The sequence below is a fragment of the Myxine glutinosa genome, chromosome 4, assembly GCF_964187855.1.
Source record: "Myxine glutinosa chromosome 4, kmMyxGlut1.1, whole genome shotgun sequence".
Classification (NCBI taxonomy): Eukaryota; Metazoa; Chordata; class Myxini; order Myxiniformes; family Myxinidae; genus Myxine; species Myxine glutinosa.
This window is the reverse complement of record NC_136264.1, coordinates 11,050,538-11,068,172: the sequence shown is the minus strand read 5'-3', so window position 1 is coordinate 11,068,172 and position 17,635 is coordinate 11,050,538. Positions and strand designations below refer to the sequence as shown.

Genomic DNA, 17,635 nt, shown 5'->3' with positions numbered 1-17,635 from the left:
GTCCCATGACAATCTTCTCCATTTTGCCCTATTTTCTGCATCTCCCCTTGTTAACCCCCTTGCCCGCATTTCTTCTTCCACCACCTTAAGCCAAGTCTTTCTCGGTCTTCCCCGTCCTCTACTTCCTTCTACATTAATTTCCATTACTCTTCTCAACCAGTCACTTTCATCCTTCCTCAACACATGACCAAACCATCTCAACCTGTTTCTCTTCACAGCATCCATCACAGGCTCCATTCCCATCATCTTTCGCAATTCATCATTTGTCTTCCTCTCTCCCTCAACGATACTCCACACATCCACCGAACCATTCGCATTTGCACCCTTTCCAGCCTTTGTTGCTGCTCTATGTTCATTACCCATGTCTCGCTCCCATAAATCATAAATCATTTCCAGTTATTTTTTCCCTTGTGTTGTAATCGAGTCTGTATGGGGACACTCCAGTTATGACTTTATTTTATCGTGCATTCTTTGTTACCGCCCTTTTCTTTCATAACAATTAACAATAATTAAAATTAATTAAAATTGTTTAATAAAAAATGAATAATAATTAACACTAACAACCCAGTCAATGCTAACTTAATATCCAGTGAACGCAAACAACATTCAGATGGATACTCTAACTTCTGCAGCATAAAAATGTGGATGAGTTTTATGGAAAGTTGCAGGAACTGGTTGAAAATGTGCCTACAGGAGTTGTTTAATTATTTATAGGAGACTGAAATGCAAAAATTGGAGAAGCAGGAGCACCGGGGATTGCAGGAAAGCACAGACTTGGTATCCAAAATGAGCCAGGGGAACGAATGCTGGAGTTGTGAGTGGACATTGAGCTTGTAATTGCAAACATATGGTTCAACAGCCCAAGTGCAGACTGCACACATGGACTTCACCTGATAGACATCGTAGAAATCAGATTGAATACATTCCAATTGACAGAAGATTGAGAAATGCTGTACAATCTGCCAATACTCTGCCTGCCCAGGCAGTCTGTGAGACAGATCACAAACTCTTTGTGGCAAAACTACAAGTCAAATTGAGAAAGGTGAAAACAAACTCCGACCAGATATGACTCTTTATTTTTTTATTTTTTTTGTATACAAGATCGAGGCTTGTGTAGGAGCTAACATTCATCACAAAAAAACAAACAGACACACAAAACATACAATAAAGGGACCGGGAGACAAGATGGGGAGAGAGAGGGAAGAACACAAGTACAACAGCAGAGAACAGGGACATCGGAAGATCTGTGGGAGCGAGAGGGCTTGGGGGGAGGAGGCATGGAAAAGTGGGGGAGGAGGGGGGGGCGTTGGAGGGGGAGGGGGAGGATGGAGGGGGGGGGCGGGGTAGGAGAGGTATAAAACACATGGACACTGCTAGAACTTCCAGGATTTGAATTGACAGGGGTAGAAGAGATCAAGGTTTTGGATGGGGGAAGATAAGAGATGGTGGTGAACAGCTGTTTTAAAGACCTGGAGGGAGGAGTGGGATTGAAGAGAGTGAGGGAGTTTGTTCCAGAGGTGGGAGTAAAGAGGAATGAAGGAGTGAAGGTGAGCAGAGAGTCTTGATTTTGGCAGTTTCACCAGAAGAGGGTTGCTGGCAGATCTTGTGTGTCCTGCAGGAATATTTGGAGGACAGACAACAGACAGCTGGGGGAGCTAGGCCGGATGGGAGTTGGTAGAAGACAGAAAGACCACCTACCTACCTGCCTGCGGTGAGTGAGAGGCCCTCAGAATCAGCTTCATCGCGGGAGATTCCAATGATTCTGAAAGCTTTGGTTTCAACCGCGTGAAGCCGAGCTAGGTGTGAGGCAGGAGCACCAGCTCAGAGGGGAGAGCAGTATTCCATTGAGCTGCGGAAGAAAGCTTTGTATGTGGTGAGGAGCTCAGAAATGCCCAGAAAGGACCGCACGACGGAGGATGCCCAGTCGGCGACTGGCTTTGGAGGCCAGCTTGGAAATGTGGTTTTCCCAGGAAAGATCATGGTAGATAGTGAGAACCAAAATCTTAAGTGACAGAACTTCTTGGAGAGGATTGTTCAGAAAATAGATGGGAGGGTTGTCCAGACTGTCTTTTCGGAGAGACAAAGTGAGAGTGTGCATTTATAAAGAAATTTATAAAAAGCAAAGAAATATATATATATTTATAAATAATTTATACTTATAAAGCAAAGCCTGGTGTTGGGCTAGCGGCTAGGGTGCCAGCTTAGGATCCTAGGATCCTGGGTTCGAATCCCGGTTGATCGCTGAATTAACACCAGGGGGGGTTGACTCGGCCTGTCATCCTTCCGAGGTCGGCTAATTGAGTACCAGCTCACTGGTAATTCCCTGCTTGTCGTAAAAGGCGACAAAAAGGGTTGGCGGCAGGAAGGGCATCCGGCCGTAAAACATTGCTTCAAAAAAGGACCAAAAAACAACAACAACCACGGTCCCCGAAAAAGGCCAACCCCCGCTTTGCAGGGAAAAATGGCCTCTAAAGGTGTTTTTGTTTTTTTGTTTTTTTGTTAAATAAAGCAAAGAAAATGCACGAGAGGCAGGCTTAACCTATGCCTTGCCTACCGGTTATACACGGCACAAGGTACCCCTAAGTACCTTGTGCCCTAAGTACCTTGTAAGTTTCCAATTACTCCTAAAAAAAAAAAAAGGGAGGAAAATGGGGAAAACAACCTCCCTACCCTGCACAAACGCATTATATTCACATACTAAGCCACTACACCAGGGGAAGGAGCTATTCTAATCTGAAACGAAGGAGCTAATAATGACACTGAGGGACCTGTATGTTGATTGCAATAACCTTTGGGGCCGGTTCACAGAACCGCAACAATACATACATACATACATACATACATACATACATACATACATACATATATACATACATACATACATACATACATACATACATACATACATACATACGGACAGACAAACGCTGTTGTAGACAGCATTGCCCTACGGGCTACGCCGTTAAAATGGTGACCTATTTAGGTCCTGTGTCGTGAACAGCAATCTCGCAAATGACAAGAGTTTGCTGTGTACATATATCCACTCTGAAATTAATGTTTGGCATCAGGAAGGGCATCTTGCCGTAAATCATGCATAAACTTTATACTTATAAAGCAAAGCCTGGTGTCTCTACTCTGTCGCTCCATTCTTCATCCCTCAGATCGGCAGTCTGCAGCCTCCTCACTCTCTGCAGACCCTGACAAAATCACAGACTGGGCAAACAAGTGGAACATGTCTTTCAATCCTGACAAATCTCACACTCTTACGATGTCTCTCCGAAAAGACCGACTGGACAACCCTCCCATCCACTTTCTGAATAATCCTCTCCAAGAAGTTCTGTCACTCAAGCTTTTGGGTCTCACTATCTGCCATGATCTTTCCTGGAAAAACCACATTTCAAATCTGGCCTCCAAAGCCAGTCGCCGACTGGGCATCCTCCGTCGTGCGAAGTCCTTCCTTGGCACACCTGAGCTCCTCACCACATACAAGGCTTTCATCCGCAGCTCAATGGAATACTGCTCTCCCCTCTGGGCTGGTGCTCCTGCCTCACACCTAGCTCGCCTTCGCGCTGTTGAAACCAAAGCATTCAGAATCATTGGAATCTCCCGCGATGAAGCTAACTCCAAGGGCCTCTCACTCACTCACCGCAGGCAGGTTGGTGGTCTTTCCGTCTTCTACCGACTCCTCTCTGGCCTTGCCCCCCCAGCTCTCTCTGGGCTCTGTCCTGCAAATATTCCTACAGGTCGCACAAGATCTGCCTGCAACCCTCTTTTGGTTAAACTGCCAAAATCAAGACTCTCTGCTCACCTTCACTCCTTCATTCCTCTTTTCTCCCACCTCTGGAACAAACTCCCTCACTCTCTTCAATCCCACTCCACCCTCCAAGTCTTTAAAACAGCTGTTCACCACCATCTCTTATCTTCCCCCATCCAAAACCTTGATCTTTTCTACCCCCACTAATTTCACCCCAATTCCACTTTTTGAAATACCAACTTCTGTCCTGGAAGTCCTTGGTGTCCTTGTGCTTTATACTTCCCCCTCCCCCCCCCCCTTCCCATGCCTCCTCCCCCCGGGCTCTCTCCCTTCCACACATCTCCCTGCTCTCGGATGTTGTGTTTGTGTGCTTCCCCTTTTCTCCCCATCTTGTCTTCCGCTCCCTCTTTTTGTGTATTTTGTTTGTCTGGTCGATTTGTTTGTGAAGTAAATGTTAGCTCTTTCACGAGCCTCGATTCAGTATACAAAAAAATTTTTTTTTTTAAATCGTAGTTTCCATCTTTATTTTTTCTCTGAGGGCAGTAATTAATGGGTGGGGTATATAGCCGGCAGCACCCCGTGGACAGGTCCACTTACCTGCGTCAAACAGAAAGTTGGACAAGCCACGGGAAGTGGAGTTGATTACCATGGTAATTACTATGATGGCAAATAGCCGGATGCTATTAATCGACTTTTAGCGCATTGGGAAAAGAAGGTAGTAGTTCGGGGATTTTTTCATGTGGTCTGACTTCCAATTCGGGGAGTTCCGTTTAGGGATAACTACACATGTATGTATGTTTACCTCTGCCACCTAAGGTGGATGGAGGTTGTTTTCAACGCTGTCTGTTTGATTCCGGCAAGTATGTTGGTTGGTTGGTTTGTCTGTCTGTCTGTCTGTTTGTCTGTGTTTGTGTGCAGTACTACATCTACATCGTTGCACATAACATCGCCATACTTACACACATATTTGCCTTGCCCTGGAATAGACTGCCCAATTTTTAACTCTCTAGGCCCAAGGCCTCCATTATGACATCATAATTCGACAAGTACAAAACTTCATCCAATCAAGATGCAATTTCTTGAGCGCCATGTCGGCATAAACTGGTGGAGAAAAAAAAAAAAAATGATTACGTCATCGGTCACGTGGTTCGGCCGCCATCTTGGAAAAACCGAAAAACTTTGCACCTCTATATCTCCGAAAGTGCTGAATAGAAAAAATTGAGACATAGCTCATTGTAAAGAACTCTCCATGGGGAATAAAATATGTTAATGATGATGTCATAGGTGCCTCCATTATGACGTCATAATTCGACAAGTACAAAACTTCATCTGATCAAGATGAAATTTATTGAGCATAATCTAGTAATAAATTAGTTTCGAAAACAAATAATGATGTCATCGATCACGTGGTTCGGCCGCCATATTTGTTTTAACACAAAAGCCTTAAAAACCACTGAAAATACATCCTGGCGAGGGTTTGCAATCTCTGATTGCTCTTTTTCTTGTTATCCTTATTGTCAAGGTCACCTAAAATGTGAAATCGGCGGGGTCAAGTTTTCATTTAAAATATATTTCAAACCACTATAACTCTAAAAGTACAAGAGATATGCATACACTTACTGTTACTGGCATATAGGAAGTCACGTACGACATTTCATTTGGCACCATGACCTTTGACCTTGAGTGACCTTGAAAGGTCTTTTTTTTTTTTTTTACTAATAACTGTCAAACATTATCCGATTCCCTTCTAACCAACACCAAAATGTTCATTATTCAATTCCCTAATTATAACCTGTGGCATAAATGGTCAACAATGCTTAGTTTTAATTATTTTTGGGGTCAAAGGTCAGGGGGCCATGTTTTCATTGAAAATATATTTCAAACCACTATAACTCTGAAAGGACAAGTGATATGCATACAATTACTCAGTTACCTTCCATTGCTTAGCGTATATACATGTATAAATTTCCCGCCATTTTGATCCAAAATGCCCAATTTTTAAAAAAAGTACATTCCGGCAAGTCCTTTTAGTCCCTCTTACCGATTTTTCTTTTGTCTGTTTGTTTGTTTGTTTGTGAACAAGATATCTCAAAAAGTTTTAGACGGATTCGGACGAAATTTGGCAGAGAGGTAGTGTATGTGACAAGGACAAAATTATTAGATTTTGGTGAAGATTTGGATTTGGATCCGGATCCGGCTATTATAATTTTTTGAGTGATTCTTCACTATTGGGAATAAGGCCAAAAACGATACATAGCAGGATATCTCAAAACGTTGTGCACGGATTTGGACGAAACTTGGTGGACAGGTTGTGTGTGTGACAAGGAAGAATTGGTACGATTTTGGTAAAGATCTGAATATGGATTCGGATACGAGAAATTATTTAATTTTCAAGTGATTCATCACCATTGAGAGATCGGGCAAAAAGTGATATATAACACATTTTAAAAAGTTATGGACGAGTTATGGGTAAACTTGGTGGACGAGTTGGTTAGGTGACTAGAACAAACCGATTAGATTTTGGTTCAAGTCCGAATCCAGATCCAGCCTATCAGTGGGATACAAAATATAAAATGTTTAGCATGGCGGAGGTATGTGCTCTACCGAGTGCCGTTCTCCTTTTTTTATTGTCATTTGTGTGATTTGGAAGCATGAGGCTCATTTATCCTCATTTATCCTTCTAAAAGTCTTTAAACCTGTTGTTCACCTCTAAAATGTCTGTTTCCAAAGTTACTGATATGAGTTAGCATTAAACATATATTCAATGTGATTAAATTCCAACCTTTCTTCTTTCTTCTCATGTACATTTAAGGGGTTTTCACAACAAAATTGTTTCAGGAAATTGTTGCCGATGCTTCATGAAAATTAGAATTTGATGTTGCGTAATGTCTGTATTAATGGCAAGCAGTGGAACAGATTAAACTATCAATTTCAAATGTGACAGTGTGTGGCCTATTGTTTATCAATACAGGTGGCACAGTTGATGAAATTTCTTCAAAAATGAACGGGAGAATAGATGAAGGTGAGCTTTGAGTTTCTCAACAGATAGCTGGAAAATAGATTTCAAATTGCATCATGTGCCTGTTATATTTTGAACTCCTTTCGTATGTTTTTGCAGAACACATCAGCACAGCTGGCTCGGATAATTGCACTGACCTCCTGCAGCAGATCATTCAGTTCCAGAGTGAGTGAGAACATGAGTGTCCTGTACACTTGCAGGCACAGAATTTGAGTCTCAAATGATCATCTTCTTTTTTAATTACTGCCCTCTCTCTCCCTATCTCTCTTTCTCCCCCTCTCTCTCTCCCTCTCTTTCTCCTCCTCTCTCTCCCTCTCTCCTTCTCTCCCTCTCTCCCCTTCTCTCTCTCTTTCTCCCCCCCCCTCTCTCTCTCCCTCTCTCTCTCTCCCTCTCTCCCTCCCTCTCTCCCTCCCTCCCTCTCTCTCTCCCTCTCTCTCTCCCTCTCTCTCTCCCTCTCTCTCTCCCTCTCTCTCTCCCTCTCTCCCTCTATCCCTCCCTCTCTCCCTCTCTCCCTCCCTCCCTCTCTCCCTCCCTCCCTCCTTCTCTCCCTCCCTCCCTCTCTTCCTCCCTCCTCCCTCTCTCTTTCTCCCCCTCTCCCTCCCTCTTTCCCTCGTTCTCCCTCCCTCCTACTTCTCTGTCTTTCTCTTTCTCTTTCTCTTTCTCTGTCTCTGTCTCTCTCTCTCTCTCTCTCTGTCTCTCTCTCTCTGTCTCTGTCTCTCTCTCTGTCTCCCTGTCTCTCCCCCCGAAAGGCTTGTCTGGCAAACGCTCCCATATATTTCTTAACATTCCTCTTGAAGAGGTCCATTCAATCAAACTCTTGGTTCTCACTATTAGCGATGATCTCTCTTGGGCAAATCACATTTCAAAGTTGACCCCCAAAGCCAGTTGCTAACTGCGCATCCTCCGTCATGCATGGTCCTTCCTTGGCACACCTGAACTCTTATGTACCTACAAGGCCTTCATCTACAGCTTGATGGAGTGCTGCTCTCCCCTCTGGGCTAGTGCCTCTGCGTTGCTCAGCTTAAAGCCATGGAGACCAAGGCCTTCAAGATGATGGGAATCTTCCATGATGAAGCTGATTCTTTGGGCCTATTACTTTCCCATCACTGACAGGTCGGTGGTCTCTGTCTTCCGCGGCCTCTTTTCCTGTCTTGCACTCTCTGCTCTTTCCGTGCTTTGTATCTCCCAGGTTTCTGCAGAGTGCACGTGGTCCACCATCAACCCCATTCTGGTGAAACTCCCAAAATCAGAATCACTGCTTACCTCCACTCATTAGTTCCGCTTTTATTCCCCACCTGTGGAACCATCTCCAACATTCTCTTCAATCTCATTCTTCCCTCCAGGTCTTCAAGACAGATGTTCACCACCATCTCAGATTATCCCCCATCCAAAACCATGATCTTTTCTATCCCCATTACCCTTCATCCTCAAGTTTTCAGTTTTTCCTTTGTGAGGGTTTGCTTCTGTATCCATATCCTGTCCACCCCATCTGTTGTCCCTCCCCTCATTCTTTCACACATCCCTTATTTGTCCAAGTCGCCCTCTTGTTTTTGTTGGTGTGTTTCCCCCCTCTCTTTGTACTGGTCATTTTGTTCTGTTCCATCTTGATCCATTCTGTGTTTGCCCCTTTACAAATTACGGGCTCATGTTGTGGCCTCTTGTCCACTACCTGCCTGGCAGTTCGGTGGTCGTTAGAATCCTGCGACCATTACAAATTAATACATATTATACACCATTAAAACATGCTTCCCTACATCATAGTCCGCTATATAGATTTTAGTACGTAATATATGATGTCACATAGGTTATACAAACGTTTTAAGAAAAACTACATTCTTTATGTAGTTTTATCAGTATCAGTACAACCGGCACAGTTCCATGAAAGATTGCACTCGATGGTTTGCCATTGCCTTTTGAGAAGTACTCCGTAAGGAATTTGAATTTGGCCACAGTGCCGGCAATGACTCGCTCACCTACTCTTTGCTGAGGGAAGACACCGTGGGATGTTTAACGTCCGCCAACTAATGCTGGCCAAGCTGGACCCTTCCACACACCTGAGCTTATTTGTGTTCCTTCTTTCTCTCTACTTGTCTTGTGAGCCCCCATTCGAGTAAGATAAGATAGATAAATAAGTCCCACCATTCGCACCATGGACATGATGGGTTATTTTCATTAATGGATTTGTCCATTATCGCTGCTTGCGGCCGTTTCTCTTTCGTCCCCCCACCCCTACTTATTTCTTGTTAATAAACCCTGTGTAATGAGAACCTGTTTTGTGGCCTTTGGGGAAACGGGAACTCGTAGCGTACAATAGTAAATTGGAATAAATCCGTTAGAATGGTAAATTTGGTTCGCACATTGAGGCAGTATTTAAGGCAGGAGCCTGTAATGTTTTGCTCAGCCATTTTGACAGAGGGATTCACCAGCAACCGCCTGGTTCTTAAACTACTGACCTGCATGCAAAATTACAAGCTGATGTGGTGACTTCTCGTCCACTACCTGCCTGGCAGTGCAGTGATCGTTAGAATCCTGCGACCATTACAAATTAATGTGTATGATACACCATTAAAATATGCTGCACAGCACGATGCGTGGAAATGTATTTTTTTGGATATTGAGGATTTTATTTATTACCTCCGCCACCAAAGGTGGATGGAGGTTATGTTTTCACCCCTGTCTGTCTGTCTGTCTGTTTGTTCGTTTGTTTGTCCGTTTGTTTGTGAACAAGATATCTCAAAAAGTTGTGGACGGATTCGGACGAAATTTGGCAGAGATGTAGCGTATGTGACAAGGATGAAATTATTACATTTTGGTGAAGATCCGGATTTGGCTACTAGAATTTTTAAAGTATTTTTTCACCATTGGGACATTGGGCCAAAAACTATACATAGCAGGATATCTCAAAAATCATGAACGAATTTGGACGAAACTTTGTGGTCAGGTTGTGTGTGTGACAAGGAAGATTCAATTCGATTTTGGTGAAAATCTGAATATGGATTCGGATATGAGAATTATTTAAATTTTTAAGTGATTCTGCACCATTGAGTGATGGGGCTAAAACCAACATATAGCAGGATATCTCAAAACGTTATTGACCGATTTGGATGAAACTTGGTGGACAGGTTGTGTGTGTGACAAGGAAGAATCGATTCAATTTTGGTGAAGATCCGGATCCGGCTAGTAGAATTTTTAAGTGATTCGTCACCATTTGGAGATCGGGCCAAAACAATACATAGCAGGATATCTCAAAAAGTTGTGGACGGATGATTTTGATTAAATGTGATTCTGTGTTGTGATTTTTTAGTCTACTCTGGGATACAAAACGTAAACTGTTCACCTGGTGGAGGTATGCTCTTCACTGAGTGCTGTTCTAGCTTTTTTATATTTATGGATTCTGACCTTCCAAAATGCAATAAACTCCTCACATGCATAACAAGAAGAGCACAATATAGCTCCATTTCTGAGAGAAGGAAATGTTTATAATAGCTGATTTGAAAGGAATATATGTGGTCGTGGTGGCGACGGGTGGAATGAATGAATGAATGAATGAATGAATGATCGTTTTAAGGCCATTTTCCCCGCTAGAGCGGGGGTTAGCCTTGCGAGCCCCATGACAATCATGGTTCCCTGTTTGAGGCAATGTTTTTATGGCCGGATGCCCTTCCTGACGCTAACCCTTGGTCACGCTCTTACGATGCGCAGGGATACGGTGTACCTATTCTAAACTGGGGTACACACCGGGATCATTCATCCCAGCAAGCTGGTACTCAATTTGCCGACCTTGGAAGGATGACAGGCTAAGTCAACCCACCTGGCGTTAATTCAGCGATCGACCGGGATTCGAACCCAGGATCCTAGGATACCAAGCCGGCACCCTAACCGCAAAGCCAACACCAGGGTGGAATGGAGTATTAATTATGATTTTGCCATAAAGACACTGCAATTTTTTTTTTTTTTTTTTTTTTTAATACGTAAAATCAAAATTTCAACTCATAAATCCTACATTATTTTAGCAGTTTTCAGCTCATGTATTTATTATACCATTTGCCTTGTAATAGACAATGAACTTTTGTGGTTAATCTTCGTCTCCTGAAAAATGCCTTTGGTGTGGTGCTCTTTGCATTAATTGTATTTCCAAACTTTTATACCCACTTTTATACCCACTGGACATCTGCCGCCTTCATTGTTATTGCTTTTGTGTTGTTCTTTCAGTCAGGCTGAGCAGATCAGCAGATTCCAACTTGCTGCTGGATGATGAACAGAAGGAGGCCAAAGGTAATGCAACCGTTCTAAGTTTGCAAATTTACGTTGAGCAGACAGTGGTGAGAGAAAAATGCTCTGGTGTAAAGTATGAGGAATGTTTGATTTGTATGCAATAATTGACGTTTTTCTGCTGTATATACTGCAAACAATTTTTACCTCTGCCACCAAAGGTAGAATGATGTCACATTTTCACCCCTGTTTGTCTGTTTGTGTGTCTGTAAGCAAGATATCTCAAAAAGTTATGGACAGATTCAGACGAAACTTGGTGGACAGGTTTTGTGTGTGACAAGGATGAGTTGATTAGATTTTTGGTGAATATCTGGATGAAGATCCAGCCTATCAGTTGGCTACAAATTGTATACTGTTCAGCCTGGTGGAGATTGCGTATTTGTTTTCACAGCTGCTCCACTTGTATCAGTTTTCTTTTGAACACCCACCCATCAGAGAGTGTAGTGTGCTATTACTCTCCATGTAGGGATAGTGCGGAAAAAAATATCAGTCCCATCCACTACATAAAAAACGAAAGTTGGAGTATCTTCTCTAAAAAGTCACTTGGGCTACACATATGAGAGCCGACCTCGTCTGTTCAACTGATTGTCGAGGCAGGGATCACTTTTCAGTACTCCAGACCATGGCAAAAGCAAAAAAAAAAAAAAAAAAGCAAAAAAGGAAAAATAAATAAATAAACAGATCGGTCAAAACCGGAAAATCTTCTTCTTCATCATCATCATCTATATAATAATACCGTAAGGACTCGACTTTGTTATACCTTTTACGCCGCACCCAGTGACCCGATGCCCACGGCACTAATGGATTTACGATCTACGAACCGCGCTCTTTGTTTATCACGTACAGACAGACTCGAAAAATCTGAATTAGCCGACGTTCGGGCCCAAAAGCATCCGATTAACTGCCGATACGACGCCATCTTACGACGCCATCATATTGGCGTCTGCTGGGCGAAGGCGAAGCAAGCCGTCCGCTGATTGGACAGGCGAAGGCGAAAGCAAGCCGTCCACTAAGTGGACAATCCAGAGCATGCATTTGTGCCGGTGTCGGTGATCGTTGTTCATATACGCACTCTTCATTCTCATCTTTCTTCCTAACTCTTACTCGGACAAGCAAATCCCCTATGCCATCCATAATGGTACACTCTATCCATACACCACATCCTCCCTTCCGTGGATGTTCCACGGGTTTCGGCTAGTCAACAATAATCTTCAGATGGGATATTTCCGAGCGGCCTCTCTCAATGCAAATGACATACCATCCGACAGCGTTTTACTTGGTGCAGCATCCTTTGATATCGGAATTTTAATAGCTTGAAAGGATTCCACGAAATTTCGCTAAACTGCATTCCTTTGTGAAGGAATAGGAAGGGAGCACAGAGGGGTTGGCGAGACTACGACTGTCAGTCAGCCTGATGGGGGCTTGGCCGCTAGACACATTTGCCCATACGTTCTATTTAGAATGTTAGATCGTCTATAACGTATGTATAGTATCATTACAATGTCAGCTGATTACATTTTGGGGTCAATAGGTCAAAGGTCAGAGGTCATATCAGGTATTAAGGTGATAACTTGAGACCAGCTGAATGGATTTAAATCAACTTGGTACAAGTGTTATAATGATGTAATAATGTGGGCGGAGGAATATCGGTCACGTCGTGATGTCGAAGAGTGTCGTTCTAGTTTTAAATGTTTTTATTAATTTTTTATTGGTGCAATACTGCAGAGTACAACAACAACAACAACAACAACAGTCTTTTTAAGGCCATTTTCCCTGCGAGAGCAAGGGTTAGCCTTGTGGTCCCCATGACAATCTTCTCCATTTTGCCCTATTTTCTGCATCTCTCCTTGTTAACCCCCTTGCCCGCTTTTCTTCCACCGCCTTAAGCCAAGTCTTTCTCGGTCTTCCCTGTCCTCTACTTCCTTCTACATTCATTTCCATCATTCTTCTCAACTAGTCACTTTCATCCATCCTCAACACATGACCAAACCATCTCAACCTGTTTCTCTTCACAGAGTGTTATACTGATGTAATAATGTGGGCGGAGGCATAACGGTCGACGTCGTGACGTCGAAGAGTGTTGTTCTAATTTAAAAGGTTTTTATTAATCTATATTGGTGCCTGGTGTTGGGCTAGCGGCTAGGGTGCCAGCTTAGGATCCTAGGATCCTGGGTTTGAATCCCGGTCGATCGCTGAATTAACGCCAGGGGGGTTGACTCAGCCTGTCATCCTTCTGAGGTCGGCAAATTGAGTACCAGTTCACTGGTAATTCCCTGTTTGTCGTAAAAAGGCGACAAGAAGGGTTGGCGGCAGGAAGGGCATCCGGCCATAAAACATTGCTTCAAAAAGGGGACCAAAAAAAACAACAACAACCACGGTCCCCGAAAAAAGGCCAACCCCCGCTTGCGGGGAAAAATGGCCTCTAAAGGTGGTTTTTATATTGGTGCAATACTGCCGAGTATTGATGTTAATTTTGTCCCCATCTACTCTGCAATTTTAACACGAAGTTTTTCGTTTCTCATGATGCCTCCAGTTCAGCCTCATCTGCCAGCAACATTGCAGAGTAGCTGAGGGAGACCTCATTGACCAACAACAAAAAAAGGCGAACAAACCTCAACGGCCAACAAATATTTGACCTCCCCACTTGCAGGATCATTATATTTTGCTGTCTAACATTTTGTGTTCTTAGGAAAGAAGCTAGAAGTGTAAAGGATGTAATGACATTTGTAGGGAAAATATTAGAAGCTCCAGCAGGCTTCGTGCCCATGGCATATACCTTGTATGATTTGACAGCCAACAAGTAACTAACTGGTGGTTGTAACATGTGTTATTGTTGTTGATATACAGTCACGTGAAAAAGTAAGTACACCCCATGTAAAGTTTTGACTTGTTCAACACATTTCAACATACATCTATTTGATCTTCATTTCAACAATATTGATAGATAAAGGTGATATAATATAACAAATATCATGAAACATTTACATTTTGTAGTCCATTGTAGAATTTAAATAAACATAAATGCAAATTTCGCATGTGGAAAAAGAAAGGACACCCCTACATTTATCACTACTTTAAACACCTAAAATTAGAATCAGGTGCACCAGCTCAGGTGCAAATGATTAGAACATCGTTAGAGAGGATCTTGGAGGAACCTGTCTTATTTAAACCTCAGACATTTAGTTTGGTTTGCTCTTTGTTGTTGAAGTGTGCGGCGTCACCATGCCTAGATCAAAAGAGCTCTCTGAGGCCTTCAGAAAGAAGGTTATAGATGCCTATGAGACTGGGAAGGGATTTAAAAAGATCTCCAAACAATTTGAAATCAATCATTTGACTGTCCGGAAGATCATCTACAAGTGGAGAAGATTCCAAACAACTGCCAACTTGTTCAGGCCAGGCCGCCCCAGCAAGTTCAGCCCGAGAGCAAATCGCAAGATGCTGAAAGAAGTCTCCAAGAACCCCAGAATGTCATCACGGGACCTACAGTTAGCTCTTGCCACTGTTGATGTCAAAGTGCACGAGTCTACCATTAGAAAGAGGCTGCACAAATTTGATCTACATGGGAGGTGTGCCAGGAGAAAACCTTTGCTGGTCAGAAAGAACATCAGGGCAAGACTAAAGTTTGCCAGTCAACACCTAGGCAAAGACCAGCACTTCTGGAACAATGTGCTCTGGACAGATGAGTCAAAGGTAGAGCTATTTGGCCACAGTACCAGAAGACATGTTTGGCGAAAACCAAAGACAGCATTTGACCACAAGAACCTGATACCAACTGTAAAGCATGGTGGTGGAAATATTATGGTTTGGGGCAGCTTTGCTGCATCAGGGCCTGGGCAGCTCACCATCATATAATCCACTATGAATTCTTCATTGTACCAGAGGGTGCTTGAGGATAATGTGAGGCCATCTGTCAGAAAGTTTAAGCTCAACCGAAGATGGACCTTGCAACATGACAATGACCCTAAACATACCAGTAAATCCACCAAGGAATGGCTGAAAAGAAAGAAATTGAGGGTTCTGGAATGGCCAAGTCAAAGCCCGGATGTAAATCCCATCGAGATGTTGTGGGGGGATTTGAAACGAGCTGTGCATGCAAGAAACCCCTCAAACATCGCACAGCTGAAAGAATTCTGCATGGAGGAGTGGGCAAAAATTTCTCCCAGTCGATGTCAGAGACTGGTAGACAGTTATAAGAAACGCCTACTTGAGGTTGTTTCTGCCAAAGGGGGCATTACCACCTATTGGAGCCAAGGGTGTACTTACTTTTTCCACATGCGAAACTTGCATTTATGTTCATTTAAATTATACAATGGACGACAAAATGTAAATGTTTCATGATATTTGTTACATTATATCACCTTTATCTTTCAATATTGTTGAAATGAAGATCAAATAGCTGGATGTTGAAAAAGTCAAAACTTTACATGGGGTGTACTTACTTTTTCGTGTGACTGTACCTGCCATCCAAGCAAGTGCACATTTCACCAACTGCTTTTTCCTTGTCTTCCTTTTCTTTTCTGCAGCAAAACTCAAAGCCTTGCTTGATGTTGCACAGAAGAAACTCATGTTTTCAAACATCGAAGGTAGGACATTGTTCATGATGGAGATTAACTTGGTGTTGTTCAAACATATTCAACTAGAACGGGCACTCGGTAGAGCGCATACCTTCGCCGCAGCTACTGTTCTGTACTTGGCATGGGAGTGTAGGGAACAGAACAGTGAACAGTTTGGTGCTGATTTCATGCAAATCGGATAAGAATTGACCGAGTTATGACAAAAAACGCACATTTTGCAAGGTCGTGACCCCCCTGACCTTTGACCCCCAACCGCTAACAAGGGTAATGTCTTCACTGGGTCATGTCGTATATCACAAGATCGGGCATTGAATTCTGAACATTTTGGCATTAGTTGCATGCCAATTGGATAAAAATTGACCGCGCTATGGTAAAAATACGATTTTGACCTTTTCGTGACCTTGACCTTGACCTTTGACCCGATTGCTCCCAAAATCTAATCAAATGTGTCCCGTATAATAACCAATCATCCCACCAAATTTCATGCAATTCGGTTGAATACTTTTTGAGTTATGCGAATAACATACACACACACACACACACAGACATACAAATAAATACACAGCGATCAAAACATAACCTTCCGCTTTTGCGAAGGTAATTAACCTGAAATTGCAGACAGAATTATTTATTTTATCTGAGAAGCTAAACGAATCTTCTTCTTCTTTAGTACCTCAAACTTTATGTGAAATGCGATCGATTTTTAAAAATCAGAATTTGAGCAAATCTGTTTCATTCGTCTGTTAATATGCCTCCCCGATTGACAAATCTGCAATTTGAATTTCATTTGAGGTTGAAATGATTGCGGGAGATCGCGTTATAGTGATGACGTCTTGGATGGACATCCTCTTCTTCAGTCGCTCATAACTTTGAGTGAAATACGATCGAGTTAAAAATAGTCAGAATTTGAGCAAATCTGTTTCATTCGTTTGTTAATATGCCTCATCTCTTGACAAATCTGCAATTATAATTTTTTTTGAGGTTGAAATGATCGCGGGAGATTGCGTTATAGTGATGACGTCCTGGATGGACATCTTCTTCTTCAGTCGCGCATAACTTTGAGTGAAATACGATCGAGTTAAAAAGTAGTCAGAATTTGAGCAAATCTGTTTCATTCGTTTGTTAATATGCCTCATCTATTGTCAAATCTGCAATTATAATTTTTTTTGAGGTTGAAATGATCGCGGGAGATCGCGTTATAGTGATGACGTCCTGGATGGACATCTTCTTCTTCAGTCGTTCATAACTTTGAGTGAAATACGATCGAGTTAAAAATAGTCAGAATTTGAGCAAATCTGTTTCATTCGTTTGTTAATATGCCTCATCTATTGTCAAATCTGCAATTATAATTTTTTTTGAGGTTGAAATGATCGTGGGAGATCGCGTTATAGTGATGACGTCCTGGATGGACATCTTCTTCTTCAGTCGCTCATAACTTTGAGTGAAATACGATCGAGTTAAAAATAGTCAGAATTTGAGCAAATCTGTTTCCCAAAATCTAATCAAATGTGTCCCGTATAATAACCAATCATCCCACCAAATTTCATGCAATTCGGTTGAATACTTTTTGAGTTATGCGATTAACATACACACACACAGACATACAAATAAATACACAGCGATCAAAACATAACCTTCCGCTTTTGCGAAGGTAATGATCTGCCAGAGAAAACTAGTCAGAATTCAAGAAATAATTTTTTTTGAGATATGTTCATTGTTCATTATAAATTGGGAGTTTTTGGAGGACGGCTGAAAGAAACTCAGAATTGAACATGAAAGAGGATATGCTTTTGTCCACTGCTCTGCAAACTCATCTTGCAAGATGGACTTTTGTAATGCAGATATATCTCGTAAGTTTTCCATATTTTTACAGTGCCTTCAGAAAGTATTCACATCCCTTGACTTTTTCACATTTTGCTGTTAGTCTGAATTTAAATTGGATTCACACACACGCACGCACGTACACACACACACACACACACACACACACACACACACACACACACACACACACAC

General features: G+C 42.4%; 1 protein-coding gene across 6 annotated transcripts in view; it reads left to right on the top strand.

Moving 5' to 3' along the window:
- The window catches only part of LOC137424410 (sarcolemmal membrane-associated protein), a 274,679-nt gene that overhangs the window by 148,851 nt on the left and 108,193 nt on the right, over positions 1–17,635 (top strand). For all 6 annotated transcript variants that reach the window (XM_078775449.1, XM_068111836.2, XM_078775451.1 and 3 more), the window contains 4 exons: positions 6,726–6,776; positions 6,873–6,938; positions 10,986–11,048; positions 15,569–15,628. In XM_078775449.1, the coding sequence (XP_078631575.1) occupies positions 6,726–6,776; positions 6,873–6,938; positions 10,986–11,048; positions 15,569–15,628 (240 nt within the window). The remainder of the gene's footprint in view (positions 1–6,725; positions 6,777–6,872; positions 6,939–10,985; positions 11,049–15,568; positions 15,629–17,635) is intronic.